Source organism: Sceloporus undulatus, chromosome 1 (genome assembly GCF_019175285.1).
Source record: "Sceloporus undulatus isolate JIND9_A2432 ecotype Alabama chromosome 1, SceUnd_v1.1, whole genome shotgun sequence".
Classification (NCBI taxonomy): Eukaryota; Metazoa; Chordata; class Lepidosauria; order Squamata; family Phrynosomatidae; genus Sceloporus; species Sceloporus undulatus.
Window position 1 is genome coordinate 228604931 of NC_056522.1, and position 24000 is coordinate 228628930.

The 24000-nt window shown below is 38.8% G+C and overlaps 1 protein-coding gene across 6 annotated transcripts in view; it reads left to right on the top strand.

Moving 5' to 3' along the window:
• Positions 1-24000, top strand: part of LRP1B (LDL receptor related protein 1B) — a 1051820-nt gene that overhangs the window by 1010854 nt on the left and 16966 nt on the right. For 5 of the 6 annotated variants that reach the window (XM_042437575.1, XM_042437584.1, XM_042437621.1 and 2 more), the window contains 3 exons: positions 1540-1714; positions 6334-6438; positions 7841-7954. In XM_042437575.1, coding sequence (XP_042293509.1) covers positions 1540-1714; positions 6334-6438; positions 7841-7954 — 394 coding nt within the window. The remainder of the gene's footprint in view (positions 1-1539; positions 1715-6333; positions 6439-7840; positions 7955-24000) is intronic. The other variant, XM_042437593.1, reaches the window with a different exon arrangement.

Genomic DNA, 24000 nt, shown 5'->3' on the forward strand with positions numbered 1-24000 from the left:
AGCCTATCTCTCCCTCTCAGGCTGAAAGATGATAGTTAAGGAGGGAGGAGCCTCTTTCTCCAGGCTAGCCCTGATGGAGCTGGGCCAGCCTATTCTGTCCCTCATAGGCCAAAAGATGACAGTTAAGGAGGGAGGACACTGTTTCTTCAGGCTAGCCCTGATGGAGCTGGGCCAGCCTATTCTCTCCCTCTCAGGCCGAAAGATGACAGTTAAGGAGGGAGGAGCCTCTTTCTTCAGGCTAGCCCTGATGGAGCTGGGCCTGCCTATTCTCTCCTTCATAGGCCAAAAGATGACAGTTATGGAGGGAGGAGCCTCTTTCTTCAGGCTAGCCCTGATGGAGCTGGGCCTGCTTATTCTCTCCCTCTCAGGCCGAAAGATGGCAGTTAAGGAGGGAGGAGCCTCTTTCTTCAGGCTAGCCTTGACGGAGCTGGGATAAATTCTAATTAAATTTAATATGAAGATCTATTAAACAGCAAGAAGATTCACCTGTATGTTAAATGGAATTTTTAGTGAATTCTACAGACTGCATTTCCAGTTGGTAGACTAGTAAATAAATACAAATCTATGCATTAAAAAAAAAGAAATAAAGAAAAAGCAGTAATTGTGGTTCTGTCCTTCTTGTATTAAATAAACTGCATGGATCCTAAAATAACTGCATTTGGGTATTGAAAACTACATACACTAATACATAAATCATGCATAGACAGACATACAGATTAAGAAAAAAAAATATTTACTTGAGGCTTACCCAAAGCCAGACAAATTGTTTCTAGCTGACTGCTTCTGTAAGCATCTATTTTTTTTTAAAAAATGAATTCATTTAAATGTAAATTTAAGTGTGCATGCAGCACTGTTTGTTGATTATCAGATTTTAAAGTCTGCTGACATAGTCTAAAATAACAGAATATTTCAGATGAACGAAACCCACTAATGAACAAATAAAAATGTGGATGTTGTCTATTTCCTTCAAAGAATTTGAGACTTTTAAATAGTGAACAATAGTCAGTTTTCCATATATTGCATTGTTTGGTCTGTGGTTGAGAATATAATAATAATAATAATAATAATAATAATAATAATAATAATAATAATAATAATAATAATAATAATAATAATAATAATCACAACACTAATGTGACACCATAAATTAACCATAAACACAATCAAAATAATTCTATAATAGTTTTGTTATTTAAACCAGCAATATTATCTCATAAAGAGGAACAGAACAAATATTAAAATAATGACACATGACCAGAGTCATAGATGCCCCATTTCTAGCCAACACATTATAAAATAGCTATAGATTAATACATTCTGAGGTTTTGTGGATACTTTGGATATTTTACCCTGACACTAACAAACTGATAAAGAAATACTTGTAATAGACATGTGAACTGTTACCTGGTATTTCATTTCACTTTAATCAGATGACTGATAGCTAGTAAGAAAAGTTGATATTTTAATCAAACTGTGTATGTGCTCTTCTTTGAAAAAAAGTACATTCTCTTTTTAGAAACATATCTTAATTTATTCCAGATGTTTGCCACCATTATTGCGTCAATTCTGAATCTTGTATCATTGCTGATGATGGCAATGTAGAATGTGTCTGTTCTCTACGATATGAAGGTCTTAAGTGTGAAATAGACAAATGTGTAAAATGCCATGGTGGACAATGTATCATAGACAAGGGGAGTGATGACATAATGTGCAAGTAAGTCAATGTTATTATAAATAAAATAATTAGCCAGAAAGTATTTAACTTTAACTCTTAATCCAGTTCCAACCATTTATTTATTTATTTGATTTATAACCCACTTTTCTCCTAAAGTGGGAGCCAAAGCAGATCACAAAGTGGGATCCAAAACTAGAGAATATCCATTGAATAAATTACTGAATGGTGAATCAATACATAAGTAAATCCCATTTATTAATCAGGACTAGCAACTGGATTTAGGCCAAACTATGTATTTTCTTTCTTTCTTTATATCTCTCCTGGCACAGGATTCAAGACTTAAATCTCTATCCAAATGCCATTATGAGGCAGTTTTATAATTGCTTATATATCAAGCCAATAGGTTTTGTGCAAATACTTGAGCCTAAATCCAATTACTTGAAAATATGTAGACCCATTGGATTAATGGAATTTGCATAAATGTTGACTTTACAACTCCCCATTTATTAAAGGTCTTGAACACATGTTGATTCTATTTTGTTTATGCAAATGTAGATGATTTCAAAATATGAGTATACAGCATATTATTTGCATCTGAACTGAAATTCAGAATCAGCCATCATAATATCCCCGGAAAAGGCTTTGCACATTCATAGCATAACTAAAATCAATTTCATGTATTTAATTACTGTATATACTCATGTATAAGTCTAGAAATTTTAGTTTAAAAATTGCCCTCCAAAAATCTGAGTTTACCTCTCCATGGGTCAATGTAAGTACAGTACTTTTTTAAAAATTTTATTTTATTAAGAAAACATATAAAGAAGACATAAGTAAGTACAGTACTTTTATAGATAAAAGGAACCATTCAGTGGTGAAAAGCAAGAGTGTAATCTGTCCTGAAAACACTGTTCTCTCATCCATTCAGCCTTTAGTCTGAGCACAAGTTTTTTGGCATTGTTTTTCTTTGTTTCATCCTTTAGATCCTTTGTTACATGCTGCTAGGTTTTACCCTTGACTTATCCACAGATCATATCAAAATCCATAATTTTGGCTCCAAAACCTGTCTTCAGCTTGTGAACATACTGAAATCAAGTGGGTTCAGGCAGGTTTGGAGGCTTATCTGACTAAACACAGTATGTATCTATACTAACAGAGACTGCATATGTATGGTGACACTTATTGGAATTATGATAAATCTTTCAGATTGAAAAAACAAGATTAATTCTAATGAGACTCTGTGAACTAATTAATTAGTTAATTAATTAAAATATCTATGCCTTGTTCTCATTATGAAGAAAACAAATGAAGCTAACAGAATCAGGTGGACTGGCTCAATAAAGGAAGCCATGGCTCTGATTCTGCATGGTATGGAGCAGTGAGATTAATAACAGGATCCCTTAGAGGTCTTTCACTCAGTGGGTCACTATATGTTAAAGTCACATACATGGCACATATCATCAACAAACAGAATCAACCACGAATAACTGGTGCTCAATAAATTAGGTGTATGGAAGCCTAGGTCTAGATGTAGGGAAGCCAACATTGGTTGCAGGAAAACTGAATAATAATGGATAATAATTCAGAGCATGCATGATAGAACCCAGCAGCTTCATATAGATATTGAATATCACAGACAAAAAGGAACCTTGTGAAACCTACAGCTTAATAGTCATAATGCTGCACTCAAGTCTCCCAATCCAACTTTATGGAACTTACTCAAAAAGTAGGAGAGGAACAACTATAACATGGTGCCTTTTGCTCCCATCTGACAGAGATTGTTCAATAGGAGACCATTATCAATGGTACTAAAAACCACCATGAGCTGATCTTAATCAGCTTCCCAGGGAACATCTGCTACTTCCAAACCAATCCAAGCAATGGGACCTGTAACTGTTTAAGCTCCTTCTCAGGCTCAGATCATCCTGTATCTACCCCAAAGCTAAAACCACATGTAGAGTACATTGTGGAATATGTATTGTACCGCTCATACTTATTGTTGGCAAGCTTGCCCTGTTATGTCAGCCTTGGTGTGGGTTTTCAAGTCCATCTATAGCTGACACATGAGAGACATGGAATTACTATGAATTATGGTTACTCCTTCCCACCACCAGGCATCCAACCTGTGTTGGGGCTTTGCTGGATATCAAAATGCACAAATCTAACACAGGTCCACTCTGACATGCTCATTCAGCCACGTCTGTAATACATATCAGGTTTGCCCCTTCACCTACAACACAGTCAGGGATGATTATTTTATTGTGGACTGGTAGCAACAGCAGTACCAGTATAACAAGGTAACGCTGATCTTGGTGAATTGGGGAAAGATAGATAGATTTCAGGCATCAATCCCACTTTACCCTTACGCGGTGTGTTCACTGAAACCAAGGGGAAGGATTTGAAAAGCAAAAACAATATTTGTATGTATATACAGGATCAAAATACCAAGTTTTTCAGATAGAATTTAAACAAATAACACAGACTGCCTTTGACATATATTCCACAATTGTATACCATACATATAATCCTATGTTACTATTAAAGAAAATTTTCTATTTTAATTCTGAAATTATATTTACTGGAATTCTCAATTCCAATATAGCCCATATGTCTCCACATTTTCCCCTTTGTAATATAACATCCAGCTTGAAGAAGAGTGCTAGAAAGCTTGCAAAGCATGATGACTATTTTTAATTTTTTGATTCTCTAATTATCCTGTTAATATTTTGCATTTAAAAAACCCAATGAACAGCACAGCTGCAAACCTTTTATAAATAGGCCAATGCACTTTGAAATGTTATTGTTAGAGTTTTTCACAGAAAAATAATCAAAATCATCTCCACATTTTAGAAGAGAAAATAGCTAGATGGATTAACCATTTCAGACTACAACAAAACACCTGCCTTAATGAATCAGCCTGCCCTGATTTTTTTTTTAAATCATAATTTTAAAAAACTTAATAACCATAATTTTAAATGCATTAAAATAATTTTAAAGGTAACACTACAGAGTCCCTAAATTTTGAATGGTGAACTTATTCCAAAAGGGGTAGAACTGTGGTGCCATTTCTAAAGCGTGTGTGTGTGTACATTTCCTGGGAATTCAGCTAACGGGTCAATTCAGTCTGTGAAGGCAAAGAGGTGAAAGGTGCTACATCAAAATCTGGTAGAAATATTACTCCAGTCAATACAGGCTGCCAACAGACATGGAGTTTACTTTTTTTCTAAAGCAAACTGCATCATTATGCCTCTACTTCTCTTCTCATACTGCAACATAATTGCTAACATGTGATTCTTACCTTTGCTTAAATGAATTGCTCCCAAAGTTAATCTCTAGACACAAACCTGAGCATTAGTGCACTCATTGTCTTAATATCATATGATTAGGAAGAATGGCTAGCCTCATCATTTGGAACTGATAAGACCGACTTGAAACCGGCTGCTATCAGATTTGCATGCATTTAACCATAATTCCACTTTATATACATGTTTTACAATGGTCAGCAATTATCTTAAAATATGCATTGAAGGTGAAAGTTAGGTTTATCCATGCCATAGTATTTCTGATTTCTGTGTATGGTCATGAAAGCTGTACAGTGAAGAAAGCTGATAGGAAGAAAATCAAATCATTTGAAATGTGATGGTGGAGGAGAGTCCTGTGGATACCACGGACAGCCAAAAATACTAATATATGGGACTGAGAGCAATTCAAGGCTGAACTGTCCCCAGAAGCCAAGATGGCTAAACTGAGATGGTCATGCTTTGGACATGTCATGAAGGCATGACTCATTGGAAAAAGCAATGATGTTTGTAAAGGCAGAAGGCAGTAGGAAATGAGGAAGACTATGTTAAAAATGAATGGAATCGATCAGAGAAGCCAAGACCCCGAATCTGCTAGACCTGAGCAGGGCTGGTGAAGACCGGGTGCCTTAGAGGGCTCTCATTCATAGGGTCACCATAAATCAAATTCAACTTGATGACAATTAACAATAGCAACTATAAAAATGGATTTACATTGTGCTGTTCCCATCTGTGGGGATTTAGTTAAATGTCATTCACAGATAAAGAAAAAATGTGTACCCCGAAGCTCCATTATAGTCAATGGGCAGTAATGTGTGTGAAGGTGTGATGGTGCGGCCGCTTGCACATGCCATCATTGATAATGAGCTGAGGCATCTGCAAATGTTTAGCTCGTCAATATGGCTGGCTCACTGTATTTTTATAGGCAATTTTTCCTAATACACACATTCTTGTAGTCCATATTGCAGCCAAGAATGTAATCACAAAAGTGGGTGAAAAACAAAAGACAACTATCATCCAACACACTTTTTCATCCAGAAAGTATAAATTAAGCCACCTTGCTTAAAAGTGCAGAGCAAATGAAATTCACCATCAGAGGTTAATACCAATTTAACTTGTGATAAAAAAGAAAGAAATTATCCAAAGACCTCTGGCCTTACTATGGCTTATTTTTTCTACTTTGAACACATCATTGATTCAGTGACAATACAGCTATGTTGTGGTAGGATCAGCTTTTTGCAACAGCATTTCTGTAACCTGGGAGGAAATCTATATCCTGTAATTCAATGAAATATATTTTAGTACTAGCATTCAAAGTAATGGCATGACTAACACTGATTTTCCCCCAAAAAATCATAGCTGCACAAATGGAAAGATTGCATCCAGCTGTCAATTATGTGATGGCTATTGCTACAATGGTGGTACATGCCAGTTGGACCCAGAGACAAATATACCTTTCTGTCTGTGAGTATGCTGCTATATCTGATAGTCATACTTTATATCCAATCAATTTCAAGTGCCATTTTTACTGTAAACCTTTCTTTTCAAGGGACTTGGTTGTTTCCATTATTATTATTTTTTGGTTACAACAATGTTGTGTTTAGCAGAAGAATGTTTGGCATCCTTAAATACTTACATTATTTTTGGACCTTCTTTACTTATTTGAATTCACAGATTTCAATCACTCAGAGATGATGAAATATTAAACTCACATTGGTTCTATAATAAATTAAATGTAGATGTTTTAGTTCTAATGAATAAAGTTTTCACTGTTACAGAAGCCATATTTTACGTACATTTTAAAGATGAGATTTTAAGCCCAACTTCAAAGTGAATCCTTAAATTAGAGTTAATCTTTATAATATTAACTTGTAAGTCATGTGTTAGATACATGTGTTAGGTGTATACTACCATCAATGATACTTGACCATACTACTAGGAAAGATAATGCTTATAAAGAATTTAAAAGCTATATATGTTCTTCAATAATGGAGTAGCATTTACATTTGGATCTCATACCCATGTAACCCAGCAGTTTGTACCACTTTTTAGTCAGCATAAGATTTTATCTGCATGTTTCAGTCTTGCAAATGGTTCAGTGTGTGTACCAAAGATATGTAAATTATGCATAAAGATTGTATTTTCAGCCTATGCAAAAACATTTTGATTTTAATGTCATTCAGAGGAGAACTGAACAACATAATTTAGTTATGCAAAATATGGCCATATCTCACTTGTAGCATGTTTTGTTTGTAGTATTTTCCAGAACACTCCAAATTTCTTTTTAAAAAAGCATTTTGTCCTACAATCAAGAGATACAAAATGTCCTTTGTGTTCAAGAAATTATGTCTGCATTCATTGGATATGATCCATCATCCCACTCTAGGTGTAGTGACTGGATGTGGAAGGAGTAACCTGTTGCCTCACTCCTCCTTCCTCTTAAGAAACAGGCCAACAAATTGAGCCATTAGAAGGAGTTTTCCTTCTCACCCACCCCCTTTCTCAGTTATAAGATAACTAAACTCAGAACTGAGAAACAAGCACCCAGGTGTGTAAGAAGGCTAGATGCATATATCTTCTTTCTGCAGTAATTCTAAGGCTGTAAACATAAGCATGAAACAAAGGTTGTGGGGGTGGGGTGGGGTGAAGGGAGTAACAGGATTCTGTTGAGTCCTATGCTGATCCTCTTTTTACAAATATTGTGCCCGTAGCTTTCAGCAGGAGTAGTATGGCTAAAAACAGGATATACAAAATATGAAATATCAGAGCCTATTTCCTTATTGTTAATTTTATCATCATTGTATATATGCATTTTAAAAAGGCAGAATATTTATTTATTTAGTTGTATTTTACTGAAATTCTGCAGATGCTCTTTGGGGTTTAAAAGTCAGCGCTGTGACCAGAAAGTGAACCCTTGTGATTACTACTGTCAGAATGAGGGAATTTGCACTTTAACTGCGTTTAATGAACCGAGATGCAAGTAGGTTTAACCTTCCACTTAATGCTGCGCATTTTGTGACATCATTTCAGGCCACAGTTCATTGGTTAAGATCATGCATATCCATATACATTTCACAATTTATGCTTAATCTCAGGGTTCATTTGTGTAATTAAATGTAGCCTTTTTTGTAGACTTGCTAATGAGGATAATAAAATATAGAGCACTAGATCTACTGTACCCATATTATTAAAACAGAAATATTATAGTACTACATAATGAAAATAATGTGGCATGCAAGGAGGTTTGCTAAATAACCCTATCTCTACACAACACAAAGTTTTAAAAATGGCAAACTATGCATATATTCATCTTTTGGTATTTTAAAACCTGACAATCTAATTCTGGAATGTGTAAGTTAATTGTACAAGCAGATACTCTGTCAGTTGCTGAAGCGAAAAAACAACTTCATAAATGGAATATGAAAGTAATTTTTAAAGCAATTATCACAAACAACAGCAAATTAGAAGAGCTATCTTAACTTTCTTACTATTTTACTGACTATGCACAATTCATTTTTATTTTATGGTATCTTTCAAGCACAATTTATATATGCTTCCCAGAAGAGGAAAAATATCAGTGTCTATCACTTGTGAGACAAAATTCTGAAAATGAATGATGCCATAAATTCAAATTAGAGGAGCTAAAGTCTATACTTCTTTTACTGACTACAAAGCATAAAATCCCATTCAAAATTCACCCAAACCCACTGAAATAAAGGAGCACATTTAACTGTGTGTTGGACTGCAGCAATACTAGTAATTTGGAGATGATTCCAAACTTTTATCTGCCACATGGTGATTATTAGTCCTGCTTTGTGATGGCATGCATCTGGCCTTTAAAATTTGAAGTCTCTCACCATGTAGACTAAAGAACCTACAAACACTGCCACATTACTGCTTGATATAGGCATGACAGTGACAATATTGGGATTGTACTAATCTGTCAGATCTGTTTCTGCAGACTTGCTCTTTTATCCATTTCCAAATTCACTGTGCACATTTTTAACACGTGAACATTTTAAATGCAGCTGTCCACTTACTAAGATATATTTCTAAGCATTTTGAAGGGTTCCATTTTTCTATGTGCACTTTTCAAATATTTGCATTTTATCAGATACATTTTCCCTGTCTGGCAATGTGTGGATTTCCAAATGTAAAACATGAAAATGTAAAAAGTCTGCATCCATTTCCAAGTGGCATAAGATGGGAAAATTTATTTCTCTCACCTACAAAGAACCAAAACAAAAAACAGAATGAAAAGAGTTTTAACATATCCCTTACCTGTATACATGCATCTATGTTCACAATTGAATTATATTACAGAGATACTGTCGCACAAAAACATTTTTATAGGAAGAACTATAACATTGGGATCAGTGCTTGGCACTCCCCCAAAAGGGTTCAGATGTTAATTACACAAGCAACCCTTCAGAAAAGTGGCATGTAAGCCTTATCTTTCCTTATATAGGATTGTCTTTGTGGACATGTATTGATAGGAAAGGTTCGTGGAACATCTTTTTACTTCAGTTATTTAAGATATATTTGGCCAGCACTAATTTTGCACTCCTTAGTAGTATGTAATCCCCTGAGTATCGGGATTTCCATGAACTATTTTATTCATATTTAGTTTTTTAAAATATAAAACATTGCGATTGTTAGCTGTTGCTGCTTTTATACTCATGTCTATTCGTAAGTATGTGCCACATATGTAAAAAAATTTTCATAGTGGTAATATAGTCATATTTGCAGTAGTATATTAACCTTATCAGAAATTGAAATGTGATACATTTAAGGGACTGGAAAGAAAATAAGCTGAAGCGTAGTAGATGGAAAATGAACAGGGAATGTTTTTTCCCAAATAAACCAGACATCTACATTATATTTGCTATGGATATTGGCTAAAGTCAGGCAGTGTACCTGTATTCCTTTCTGCAAACTTGTGTTGTTATCCCACTGGCTGCTGTGGCCTCCGTTGGGGGCAGAAAGGAGTGGTGTCTCACTGCCCCTTTCTCCCCGTCTGTCCAGCCCCATAGTCAGCTTTGTGGACTTTCCTTAGGCAGGTGTTTGGCCACTATGGGTTGAAACAGATGGGCAAAATAAAGCAGTTTCCAGCCACTTTAAAGGTGGGGCATTTAGATGATGCACACCTTGAAAGCAGCTGGAACCTGGACCAAAGCTGGGCTCCAGGACAAAAAAACAGAGCAAAAAGCCAGGATAGTACAACTCAAGGTGGAAAATGAGTATCTTTGTGCCTGCATATAAATGCTCTGACGCGAGTGTGGGGCTGCAGCAAAACAAAGAAATGAAAGTGTGACAACTCCAATTGATGTAATTACAATATATACAAATCAGACAGTAAAACGGGGGCATGGGGGTGAAGTAGGGATGGAGGGAGGCCTCCGTGATTGTGCTTTGCCAATGTATTACTTACACACTGATGCAGCAATGTATGGGCAGAGTATTGCATGGACATCTGTGTGGCTAATCAAAGGGGTGGCCATGCAATGGGATGGCATCTTGGTGTACATGGGAAGTACTTGGTGGTCACAGGCAGTGTGTTTGTGTGATGATACATATGCATGGTGGGGAAGCAACAAAAAGAGTATCATCCAGTGGTGCAGCTTCACTGTGCAGTCGGGCTATACATATTCAGCCCGCCTTGAGAGGGGGCCATGTGGGCAGTGGCGTTTTGACCTGTTTTTGAAAAAAGCAAGATTGAGCCACTTTTTCCTGCCTGTCTGTTCCAGCCCTATGTGAACAGAATGGCCTTTGATCTGATCCACAATGGCTCTTCTTATCATTCTATGTTGGTTAGAAATATTAGGCCTGTTACAGACTGCCAAAAGAAAGCTGCTTCGGGTCTCTTTGGAGATATGCTGTTTAAATGATGCATGCATCCTAAGAATCTGGAAGCTGCACCAAAGCTGCACTCTGGTGCTTAGGAATGGAGTGTGGCTTTGGCGCAACCTCCGGACTCTTAGGACCCATGCATCATTTAAATAGCATACTGCTAAAGAGACCCGAAGCAGCTTTATTTTGGCAGTCTGTAACAGACCTTAATGTTTTTTTAACACTGGTATACTTTTAATGCTTTTTTCTGACATTGTTATGGTTTTAATTTCTTTAAAAGTTCTTCATATTTTTACAAAAGGATGTTATAAAATATTAAAATAAAACATATTAAAACAAAATAAACAATAGCCAAATATTCCCTAAAACATGCAGAACTTGGCAACTAACGCATGGCCCTATGTCTAATTCACACATAGACATTTTCATGGATCTGAATTTGTTCCTCACAAATTACAAGGATTAATAAAATATAATTAGGATGTTCTGCTCCCACATCTAGTGGCAGCAAATAAGGTTACAATCTCATTCTCACTATGTTTTAAACCAGTTTGTAAACCAGTTTGAAGTGGTTTAAATGACCCTTGTTTTCACTTGAGCTGAATCACTGAAGTGGTTTGGAGAGGAGGGCATGAGGTAGACCCATGTAACCTGTTTCTTTCTGACACTCATTTTTTGCAATAAATCGATTCAGTGCAAATGTGAACAGGATGTGGAGCGGAATTGATTCTTTTTTATAATATGATCAGATGATTGTCTGCTGAAGAGGGTCCATTTAGAATTGAATCATTGGTCAATGTGAATAAGAAGTGGATTATTTTACAAAAAGAAAATGTGTTTGGACAAATGCAGTGTGAACCACACTCTGTCAAATCGATCCATCAGTTTGGATCGCAAACCTATTTATTTGTAAGTGGGAATGAGGCCAGTGTGTAATAATTTTTCAGGTACTTACTATCCACCAGGGCAAAATCTAGCAGAGGTAGATAGCACAGCATATCTACCAAAAAGTAAGTTTGAAGGGAAAACATTGCACCTCTCATTAATGAACAAGATGTGATACTTTGGAACCATTAATTTTTTTAAGGTGGGAAGGCTGACAGAAAGTTCCTGTGTAAGTGTTTAGGGCTCTGGGAGAGCAAGATGTAATATAATTGATTCTGAGGGTGCAAAAAAAAAAAAAATGTCCCAGAGTCTTTGCCTCAGCAATTTTAATGTCATCTCATGGTCTTAGTTTAAAAGCAGGATTCAGAAAGATCAGTGGAGGCTGCTTATAAGCAACATGCTTAGTCCACCTGCTGGTATAACTATCTGAAGCATCACCATCATTTTACATTAACCAGCTCATCTCATTTTGTCCCAAGCCACATCATCCTGAAGAAATCAAAATACTTTAGTCAGATGCAAATAAAAAGTAAGGACTAAACAAAACAGGCTTTAAAAAGAAAATAATTTTACTGTGTATTCCTTTATGTATCTATTTTGAAGAAAATTCCACTAAAACCAATCACACTTACTCCCAGGTAAGTATGTAAAGGATTGCAGTCATAGAGCATATTCTAATAGGCTAAGGTGGCCAAGCTCCCGATAGCCTGGTACTAGACCCACTGAAACTACAGTGGTACCCCGGGTTACGAAATTAATTCGTTCCGCGGTTAATTTCGTAACCCGAAATACCTTCGTAAGCCGAATTCCCATAGGCGCTAATGGAAAAATAGCTCTCTGCTGCCCTCCGGTGGCGGAAAATAGCGCCGCGGTTTTTTCGTAACCCGAAGAAACCTTCGTAAGCCGAAGCAATAAATCCCTATGGGATTTTTTCGTATCCCGAAAAATTCGTAACCCGGCGCATTCGTATCCCGGGGTACCACTGTACTAAAGCCAACACTTTCAGAGCCAAAAGGAATTGAAAATTATTTGGGTCTACCCTCACTCTGGCCTAACATTCTGGTCCGGCATTAGGGTTGTGCATGACATAGAGGAGTATGGATTTTGCATAACTTGGTTCTGCCACCACTCCAGCCCTTTCTTTCTCTCCTCTGCCACCATGATGTAGCGAGTAGAGCAGTTATATCCACAGGTTGCTGTGTTGGCAAGGATCTGGACATGAATTGGCAGAAAGGATTCTGCTGCAAAAACTGCATGTCCACAAGCAGAAGCACCCTTTGCTTAAATCCTGATCTGTTACAACCAGTACATTTTTAAGTTAGCAATGCTCTGCTGAGTAATCATTTGATAATCTGTTTATGAATGAATCATAAATATAGGCAAAACACCCTTCAGTAAATAACACTTCAGTAAAGCAAAGTGTAAAATGGATACACACAAATATTATGTTTTCTTCCTTTTTAAAACTTTGGGTTGCCTAAGAAAACTCTTTTAAATGCATGAGGTTGCCATAGGTCTTGAAAGCACAGGTGACTTAAAAGGACATACACACATGAGGTTTACATGACAATGTTAACGTGACAAGATTTGTTCTGCTGGGGTTTTCCTTAGCCTCCCTCCGAAGCCCAAGGCCAGCCAATGGGTTCCCATGGCTGAGAGGGGATTCAAATCCTGGTCTCCAGAGTCAGAGTCCAATACTCAAACCACCGTACCATACTTGTATATAAATGCTACAAATAAGAATTAATAATAAACAAATAAACATTTTAAGATTCCTTTTTTGCCAAAATACTATTTTTCATTTTTAAATAAAATCTCAAATTTGTTAGAATGACAAAATAACAATAAAAGATAGTGCATTAAAATAATTCATTGAAAAAGTTGCCAACAATATTTTCATTAAAAAAAAAAAACCTAGGCGAGGAAGTTTGTATTTGAAGGTGGAAACACCACACATGTGCAACTGTCCTATTCTCAATAATAGGAAGATCTTTCCACATGGAAGGTGCTACAACAGAGAAGATCCTCCTCTACACACAACTAAACCTCATTAGGTCATGAATGGGATGAACGAATATTCAACTTTATTCATTTCCCAGCTGAAGGGTTTTCTGACTCAGGAAACCCAGTCAGAAAGAATAATACACATCCTATAGTGTTTTGGGAAATTATCCTGCACATATACGTGTGTGAAACTGTTGTCATGAAAACTGGGGCATAGGCTGATCTTATGTCATAATCACAAAGGAGGACACAGCACTGAAAAACATTAGAAATTTAAGAAAACTGCAGGACATTACAAAATAAAAGCTAAAAATATTCATATAAACATAAATTCATTTCATATAGTTTATTTACAGATATATTGTACATATTTTATTTTATTATGTACTCAAAACAATATACTTATAGAACTCTGAGCAAGACAAATGCTTAAAATTATACTTTACTAGTAACCAACCCTTGACTGAATCAGCATTTAAATTATTTCTTTCATTTGCCCATTGGGTCTTCGAAGCTTTATTTCAAGTCTCAGAATCAGCGGAAACCCTTTCATAGTACCCAATTATAGCTGTTTGATTCCAGTATAATTGAGCTGGCTGCATCCTATGGAATCCTGGGATTTGTAGTTTGGCTATTGGGACTAGTGGAACTCTCTGGCTAATTCTAAGCATAACACTCTAATCTGCAAATTCCAAGATTCCATAGGATGAAGCAATGGCAGTTAAAGTTAAGTAATGCAATATAATTTTGCAGTGGGTTTATGCATGACAAGGAAGACAGCTAAAAATGAAAATAGAACTGAAGAAGAGCAAAAATTAAAACTGAAGTAAAAGAACAAATAGAGAAAAGATAAGACCGAACAGACAGACAAAAAGGACAAGAAGAAGAACCATAGAAAGGAGTCTGAGGCAAAAAAAAACAAAACAAAACAAAACCAGCCAGTGGGAGTCTTGATCTGTGGGATAACAGTTTGGGGGAAAAGATTGCAAGAGGCCTATTCAAAAAACTGTCTAAGACTTATCCTTACTTTTTATCCTTACTTTTCATAAACTATCATTTGTTTATATTCTCCAATCTGCCTGTATGTGAACCTATGGTATAAAACTTAAGTTATGTTTTAAATTGGAATTTTGTAATTGTGCTGGCCAAATGGCTGTAATAAAGTTATTATTATTATTATTAAAACAGTTTTAGACAATAGAAAAAGTGTAAGACATACACTCCACATTTCCACTATGTTCCTCACATGTGAGCATAAAGGAGTAATATTCTGCCTCTGACTCCTTTCTTCCACTTTTATGTTCTTTCTTGTCAACTAATTCCTAGCCCTGGCTCATTTATCTACCACAGTTTTGTTTTCAGTTTCTCTTCTCTATATACACACTCCCCTGTGTTTGTGAAGAAATGAAACTTAGCCATTGACCATTAACCCCATAAGTGCCAGTACAAAATAACATTAAGCACTATTAACTCCATCTGTGGGGGAGAACACACAGGCAAAATAAGCAGGCTTCCAGCCGGCTGCAAGACAGAGCATTTAGACAACACATGTCTTGAAGCTGGCTGGAATGTGCATCCAAGCCACAAGGGGAAAAGCTAGGCTAAAAAGGAGCTACATTTTTCCGCTCTTTCCTGGAAAATGCGCACTTTTGTATGTACACCTAAATGCTGCAATGCCAGAGTGGCTCTAAAGGGGCTCTTTCCAAAACCTAACCCTAATTGTGCATAAGGTTCACTCCTGCACACCTTTGCAGAGATGGGGAGGGGAACAGTAAAAAAAAAGTACCCAGCAGCACAGTTGGAAGCCACACTGTGCGGTCATGACATGCACACTGGAGCCACCTTGGGAACTGGCAGTGCAGTTGGTGGGGTTTCAACGAGGCTTCGGGAAAGGCAGCATCAAACTGCTTTTTCCTGCCTATCTGTTTTGCCCCTCAAGTCATTATAAAATAACATTAAACACTGTTCCTTCACTGATGTCATGCCTGAGGAAGAAATACAACATTGTAAATATGCAGAAAGAGTTACAGTATGACTGATAATTGCAAATACCTTCACTATAAAATTTAAATTAAACGTTGCCAATTTTCTCTTGACTAGCTACATTAAAGGCAACTATGATTCAGTCAAACAAGAGAGATCCACATTGTTTTAGACTTTTAATTGTCTGCCTTACTTTAGACACATCTATTATTGTGTCCATGCTGCCTGCTATTGACTGATTATTGCTTAGGTTGCTCTATCTTAACTATGGTTATGGTTGCTCTATTTGTTTGTTTTGATGTTTGTTTCATAAAAATAATTTTAGTTACTATTTTTGTTTATTTTAATGTATAGTGTTTTGTTTTTGGAGCAAGTGGTTTTAACCCTTGCTGCCTATGGGAAAACCTCTTAAGGTTGGCCACAGCTCAGCTAAGTGGATTTTAATCCATAAATCTTTGCTGGTGTATCTTTTAAGGCGTCAGACAGTTGCACTGAAGCTTGCCTGCAGGAAACTTTGCAGGACTGAGGACATAAGACCAACCAGCTCTACTTGTGAGTAAGATGCTGGAACTGTGCCTTTTAGGAAAAAAGAGAAAACTGAAGTAAAGAGGTCTCTAGGTGACTACTCCTTGCTTCAAGTCCTTTGCTCTCCTAAAACTTGGACAATCCACTTTGATTCCTCTGTGAAAAAGCATAATATAAATAATAATAATACAGTACACACACACACACACACACATACTTGTCTTAAGAAATGTTCTGCCTGATGAGGTGACGCTGTCGGGGTCTCTTTCAAAGCCAGAAAAAGGCTCTTCGGTTTCATCAGGAAGTAACTGAGAGATCAGATGTCTTCCCTCGTGTCCCTTTGAGAACTTGAATCCATTTTTATCTCTGTGTTTCCTATATTCAATGGAAAACAGATTGTCAGCTGGTTAAGGTGAAAATAAACAAGTTTACTTAGAAATCATGTGTATGAAGAGATACACAGGCCTAGCTTCATGTCACAAGAAATATGAGGTAGAAAAGGTAGTATACATGGATCTTAGAAAAGATTCTCCCAGCATGCAGGCATCAGCTCCGGACAAAAGAAAAGGGCAGAGAGTCAAAAGGCGATTCTTCTTTAGGGACAAAAGGGAGGTGTGCTCTTTTTGGGTAAACAGGAAATGAGGAGGGGCTGTTAGTAAGCAATAAACTACCATAGATATGCATTACTAAAAGGTCTCAGCATGCAAAGTTGCTATAGCCCAACATTTCTGACTTATGGTGCCAAGAAAACTCCAGGATGAGGCTGGTGTTTACCTTAGCCCAGTAACACTCTCTCAGCCTCAAAGAATGGCCAGGTCAATCCCCCTGGGAAGAAACCTTCCAGAAAAACCCCATGAAGGGTTCACTTTGGGCCAGTCACACTCTCTGGCTAGGGCAATCCCCCTCTGAGCCAAATTTGCAATGAAAAAAACCCATGAGAGGTTCCCCTTAGGGTTGTTAGATACTTAATGATTCAAGTGTTCACAATATGTTAGGAACAATCTGATCGATTTGATCATTACATTCAATAATACATTACAACTGATTTGGCTTCAGTTAATTTTCAATCCCTTCCGAAATTTATATTTATCTTTTGCTGACCAACTCATTAATAATGAGACCAGACACAGAGAACTGGGTTATAAAATGGGCAACTTCATTTATCTCAACTTATTTAAACTTATTTCTTCAAGAACTGCAAAAAACCAGGGGGGAGAACCTTGTGTAGGAACAGCTGGCAGATGGTCTACTCCAAGACCAATTCCCCAGCTTCCAAAGGGCAAAAACACCTGGGCCCCAAGGGCAATGAATACTTTGGGTTGCTCCCTGGCCGGCCCGCATCCGGAAGGCCAACCCAAGACTCCCCCACTTAACTCGCCAGACTTAAGTGAGGGTTTAAATCTCAAGCCAGCCCCAAGGCAAGTCTCTTTCCCTTCATGTTGACTCACAAGATCTAAACGTGATTTCCAGAGACCTTTAGGAGGGTGCCGAGTTGTTCACTGAAACGTCTATTTCCCCTCGCTTATGCTACAGATAAGGGGCAAGCGTCGGCTTAGCCCCTATCCCCCACAAGGCTGGCCAAACAGCCAAAACCCCTGCTTGCAGATGTCAAAGAAAGAGCTGGTTCCCCACTTCAAAAACGTGGAAGCCATCCGCTCAGTAGAGCTCAGGCTTAAGCAACACGATATCATCGTGAGCCAGGTAGAAACTCACTCCTCCATTCATAGCCTTGCAGTTCTTATTGTTCGCCCTTTTACAGGCCCTATTGCAAAGGTGTGGATCACCTCCACCGCCCCAAACTCAGCGTGGCAGCATCGCCAGCCCTAACAGCATAACAAAATGCCATCTCTCATGAATGCACCAGATGTCATGAATGGCCTGACAAAAAAGGGCCCTGCCCTTGAACAAAACCAAATCATTGCCTCCCAAATGTATCTCCAAAACAAGAGGGAGCAGAAACTGGCCTTCGCCAAAGACAGGAGCCTGTGCCACCACAGGACACGTTTTTCTTTCCATTCAACAATGGCATTATCTGATAACCCCAGCTGGCTTATAAAATGGCACCTCCTGGCTTGGTGGGCCTCCCAGAACACCATGGTGTGTCCACAGATCCACATACGGTGTCTCATCACAGGGTGTACTGCATCTGAAACAGATCACACAAAAACACCACCAATAAGTCAGAGGTCGCAAACATGACCCATATACTTGAGATTTCATTGACTGATCATCTGCATATCTCGTTGATGTACGCCCAAGGCAGTCACTGTAGATGCAGCCCCTATACAAAAGGAGTATGTGGCAAATACAACTCCGTTAAGGCATAAACAATTTAACATTCTTGCTGGAACTGAACAAAAATGGAACCTGGTGATTGGTAGCCCATCCAAAAAGCATAACAAAGGGCCAGGGGTATGACCTTTAACTTGTAGGAATTTGTCTAAAGCTCTAACAGGACAGAGCAATTTATTACTGAATGATACTAGTTGTAGCTCCCTGGCATTTTTCCCTGGTCTGATTTGGAGGAGTGGATAAAAAGGAGGACAGACTGCTCAGATAGAGTAACATCTTGAAATAACAGGGCCTTATTGGAGAGATCTTGTCTTGAAGCTACCACTAGCTCGCTTATCCTCAGCACGCCAAAAAAGGCATTTAGTGCGGCTGCATGGAAAAGCATCACCTTATGAGAGGATGTGGATAGAGATGGCCAAATAGCACTGAGACCCTTTAAAATATTGGGTGACAGAGGCTTGTGTGGGTCCTTAGTTCTTATAGCTTCCCTGTACCATCATTCCAGTAGCTTATGTATCCTAAAATCAAGTATCATGGCTATAGCCAAAAGGCTATAGCCGAAAGCCTGTTCTGTCTAGACAAAACTGTTAAACCTTTATCATGTAAGGACACACAAAACTGTAAGAAATGTATAACAGACACAGGGTACCGGTCAGCCAACCCTGAGCATCTTTGGACTGTCATAAATTCATTGGCCGCCCCGACATAGGTTTTCTTTGACACAGGCGTCAATGACAATCCCAAAGCAGAACTACTTTTCCCTGCCAAGACTCTATGTGTCTGTTGGCATCAGGTGTAGAGAATCTGCCACCTCTGGAGCTAGTTGTCTGAATCACTCCATCTGCATACAGGAATTCGAAATCTCATTATCAATTCCAGGGAGGCTGCAAAGAGAATGTTATGTGACAAGCAACGCAATGTGAATGCACATATTAATCTCATAACCCTATGTGATCTAGAGGTCAATGAACTCACTACTTGTACAAACACCATGTTGTCACACCAGAGTTGGCCAACTCGCTTGTGCATAAATGTACAACAACTAAAATGGGGAACAATTGCAAGAATGTTAAGTCTAAAGTAATATCTGATTCTAATTATTGCACAGGCCACCTGTGAGCATACCATCTATTCCAAAAGTGGACTCCAAAGCCTATTGAACCTGTATTATCAGAAAATATGTAGCTGGGCATCTGGCTTCTTAATCTCTGTCCGAATGGTTATACCATTGAACTTATCTAAGAATATAGATCAAATATGTAGATCATGGTGAATAGTTTGCATCAACCTTGTCCTATGGTAAGGGTGTGAAATCCCACCAATGGCATCACAGAGACATCTTAAGAAGGCCCTACCTGGGGCCACAACCCTAAAGTCGAAATTAAAGTGGCCAATGAGCTCTTGAAATTCCCTTAGTGTTGCCTTTCTAAGGGAAGCAAAGCAGTTGACCCTCTACCAACATTGGTTAACCGTATCTATAATTTTACCTAGGAAGATAAGCTATTGGCATGGGCCTCTGTCTTCTCTGGTGAGAAAGGAACCCTCAACTCTCCAGCTAGCATTTCAAAACAATGTAGAAATTGGAGACACTGGCCAGAGCTAGATGCCCCCATGAACAGGAAATTATCTAAATAATGTATAACCCCTTTTAAGCCCAATTTGGTCTTAAACACCCATTCCAAAAATGTGCTAAACATTTGAAAAATTGAACAAGACATTCAGCACCCCATAGGAAGTGTCAGATCCATATAAAATGTACCACCAAAACTAAAACCTAACAAATCAAATTTGCCTGGGTGAACTGGCAACAGGCGAAAAGCTGAATATCACATTTTGCCAACTCTGCTTTCAATCCATACTTGCTGACTTCCCTCATGGCAGTGCCAAAAGAGATATATTTAACAGTAGCCAATTCATGTGGAATGGCATCATTAACACAGTCTCTCTTGGGATAAAAAAGATAATGTCAAAGCAGGAATTTCCCCAGTGTCTTCTTAGGGACTATCCCCAATGGAGAGACCCTCAGGTTCAGAACAGGAGGTTCCTGGAAGAGACCAATCAACCTATCTTAGGAAACTTCCATTTATACACCAGGTCTCCCATTTTCCTAACTAATTTTAAGTTAGGAGCAAGAAAGGGGCACGAAATATCACAAAAAGGGATCTTCAAACCATAAGTAAAACCTTTTAACAAGAACAATGCAGCCTCTCTGATGGGATAACGTTTCAGCCAGATAGAGAGGGTATCAACATCTAATGAGCTAGGTCCCTTTTGTAGCAGGGGTGACAGGGCCACCTACCTTTCTTGTATCCTGGTCCTTATGTCCCAGTTGTCCCTTTATCAGGGTGCAGTTCTTAAAGAAGTCATTCCCTACACACAATGAGCATTCATGCTTGAACCTACAGGGCTTTCGGTTACAGACACCCTGTGAGCCAAACTCCCAGCATAACAGTTTCTGTTGCTGGCTTGTTGGTCCTGAATCATGAAAAGAAGTCAAAATAGGCATTTTCTGGACCAGATGTCCACTATGCAAGCACACCTTGTGTAGGCCTAGCAGAAGGGGAAGATGGCACCCCTGTAGCCATGGAAGTCCCAGGTATGGAGTTAGGCTGTGATACAGCCTGCAACTGGCCAATGATGGAAGAAACTGTTGCTCAGGTTCCTCACCTGGTTTAATGTCCAAAACATTACCATCCACTGTAGCTCGCTGACCCTCTGGAAGTCTCCTGACACACTGACTGCGAAGAACCCTCATCTTGGGTAAGACGAGAGCAAACTTTGTTAAATAATCTCCTTTGTTCCAACATCACAGCTGACATATGCCCAGAAGATGCATTTGGAACATATCCCGCCCTGTAACCTGGATAGTACTGAATCCCAATGAATCTCTTTATCACTATCCCCCTCTTTGGGGGCAGGGCCCTTGTCCCCCTATTCCTTTCTTTGGAGCTATTAGCAATTACTTTAACTGAGTAAATGCTGGTTTCTATTATAAGGATGTGCTCCAAAAACCAAAGGCCTTAATGAACAGAACAAACTTGAATTGTATAATATATCCCCCATCCCAACATTAATGAATGTATATGTTTGTGTATTTAATGGCAGACTCACCTCCAAATACCGTCCATACCATACCCAGCTTAGCATAAAAATTAACTCAAAAATGTCTGATTAACACTTGATATGTGGAACTGGGGTCCCCTGAAATGGTATGACACCCCTTGTAGAAGCACAGACATCCTCTCAACAAGGCTGACAATGTGAAAATAATAAATGGCTGGGGGGGGGGGGATGGCTGCTGAGCCTCTACAAAATGGCTGCCACACTGATCAGTAATGGCGGGTAGCCAGCACAGAATGTTGGTATAAAGGGAATTAAGCACCAGCTGCCCTTGCGTTTATTGGCAGACTCCCTCCCAAAAAAATGTCCAGCTCAACCCAGTTTAGCATGAAAATTTTATTCCAAAATGACTGATTAGAGATTGTTATGGCAATCTGGGGCCCTCTATAGTTGTTTGACACCCGCAACTGAGCCAGAGACCTCCCCGAACAAGGCTGGGAATGCAGTTATATAAATTGGCTGCAATACAAAATGGCTGCTGAGCCTCAACAAATCAGCAAAGGAGGGCACCCAGCACTGAATGCTGTTATAGAATGAATTAAACACCAGCTTAGCATGAAAAATTTTATTCCAAAATGACTGATTAGAGATCGTTATGCCAAGCTAGGGCCCCCTGAAGATGCATAGCACCCTCACTGAGCCACAGGCCTCCCTAGAACAAGGCTGCAAATGCAGCTATATAAAATGGCTGCTAATAGAAAATGGCTGCCACACTTATCAGCAGCAAGGGAGGCATCCAGCACCGAATGAAACACCAGCTGCTCTTGTGTTTATGGGCACACTCCCCTCCAAAAGCCATCTGGGCAAGCCCAGCTTAGCATGAAATTTTTTAGTCTAAAATAAGACTCAGAGGTGGCATTGCCACTTCTTTCCTCTAAAATATAGCCTGCAGCATTTGGTATTCACTGGCGGTCTCCCACCCAAATATTAACCAAGGCAGACACTGCTTAGCTCCCAACATAAGACAGGATCTGAGTCCTTTAAGGTATTAGTGGAATAGGTCTGATTAAGGATTGTTATGTAAAGTTGGGGCCCTCTGCAGTGGAAGGACCCTCCTCACTGACCCACAGGCCTTCTTCCCATAGCAAGGCTGCAAGGCAGCTATATAAAAGGGCTGCCAATACAAAATGGCTGCCAAGCCTCAAACCAAATGGCTACTGAAACTGTTAACAGTGGAGGAGGGTAGCAGGCACAGAACTTGAAGAGGATATTCTCTTCCTCCCCCAGAAGCCCAACTGAGGGCTGCTGCGAAGAAGGACCCAAGCCCCCTTCCCAGCCCCCTAACTTAGCCTCCAGAGATCTCTTGTCCTGCCAAGGGCTTCCCACAATCAGGCCAGCTGGCTCCCTGCTGGCTTTCAGGCCCCTCTCCAAGGCCGGCCAAAGGAGTGCTGGGCAGGAACAGGCATCTCAGGCCTCCTTCCTGCTCCAGCATTTGAAGCCAAGCGAGAGGAGTTTGGGCAGGGAACCTCAAGCAGTCTAAACCCCTTACCCTCCTCTCCCAACAGCCAGCAGAGCATGCTATTTTCTTCTAAAATGCTGGTCTCTACAATGAGAGGCCAACAAAAACTCCTCCCCAGCCCAAATGGTCAGGAGAAGCATTATTTATAAACTGTGTTGTACATGGGAAGAAACTAGAATAAAAAAAATGTATCAAAGCTACATGACTAAACTCTTTCCTATTCCATAAAAAGGGTTCCAGTGGTTCCAGATAAAATGCCTGTCCTCCATCATTCCTGACACATAAATTAGTACTTGATGCAAAGTTGTCCCTTGTCTCCCTCCTCTCACTGAGTTAAAGAGAATAGTTAACCAGATTGCTCCTGAGTTCTGTATCAGACATACTCATAAGATATATGTGCTCGTGCACGTTCTGAAAAATGCTATAATGTCTCTCTTCCAGTTCCCTTCAGAGATCCTTCCAATTACTTTTTCACATTTTCAGACATCTTACTGTTGGAATTAGTTTTCATTTCTTTTTCTTTTCTTTTCTTTTCTTTTCTTTCTTTCTTTTTTTTTTTTTTGCCTTTTTTTATTAATGACTTAACATACAAAATGAACAATGACAAACAACTTTCATTTCTTATCGCCTGTGTCACTACTTCTGTGGAAATGGTTATATTTGGTTGCTTCTATGATACCTATGCTGTTCTCTTACTAATTTGTAACTATTCCTGATCTGCATGGATTGTAAGTGGCTGACTTCCCTCCTGACCACAGACCTTAAACCAAAGGGTCTGTGCTTTAGTGCCCTATTTCTAGGGACAAAGACCATGGGGCTGGAGCAATGCAGAACTATATCATACTGTAATAGTATCTCATTGCAGAATCATTAAGATAATGGAATCACCCATTTTGAACAAGAGATTC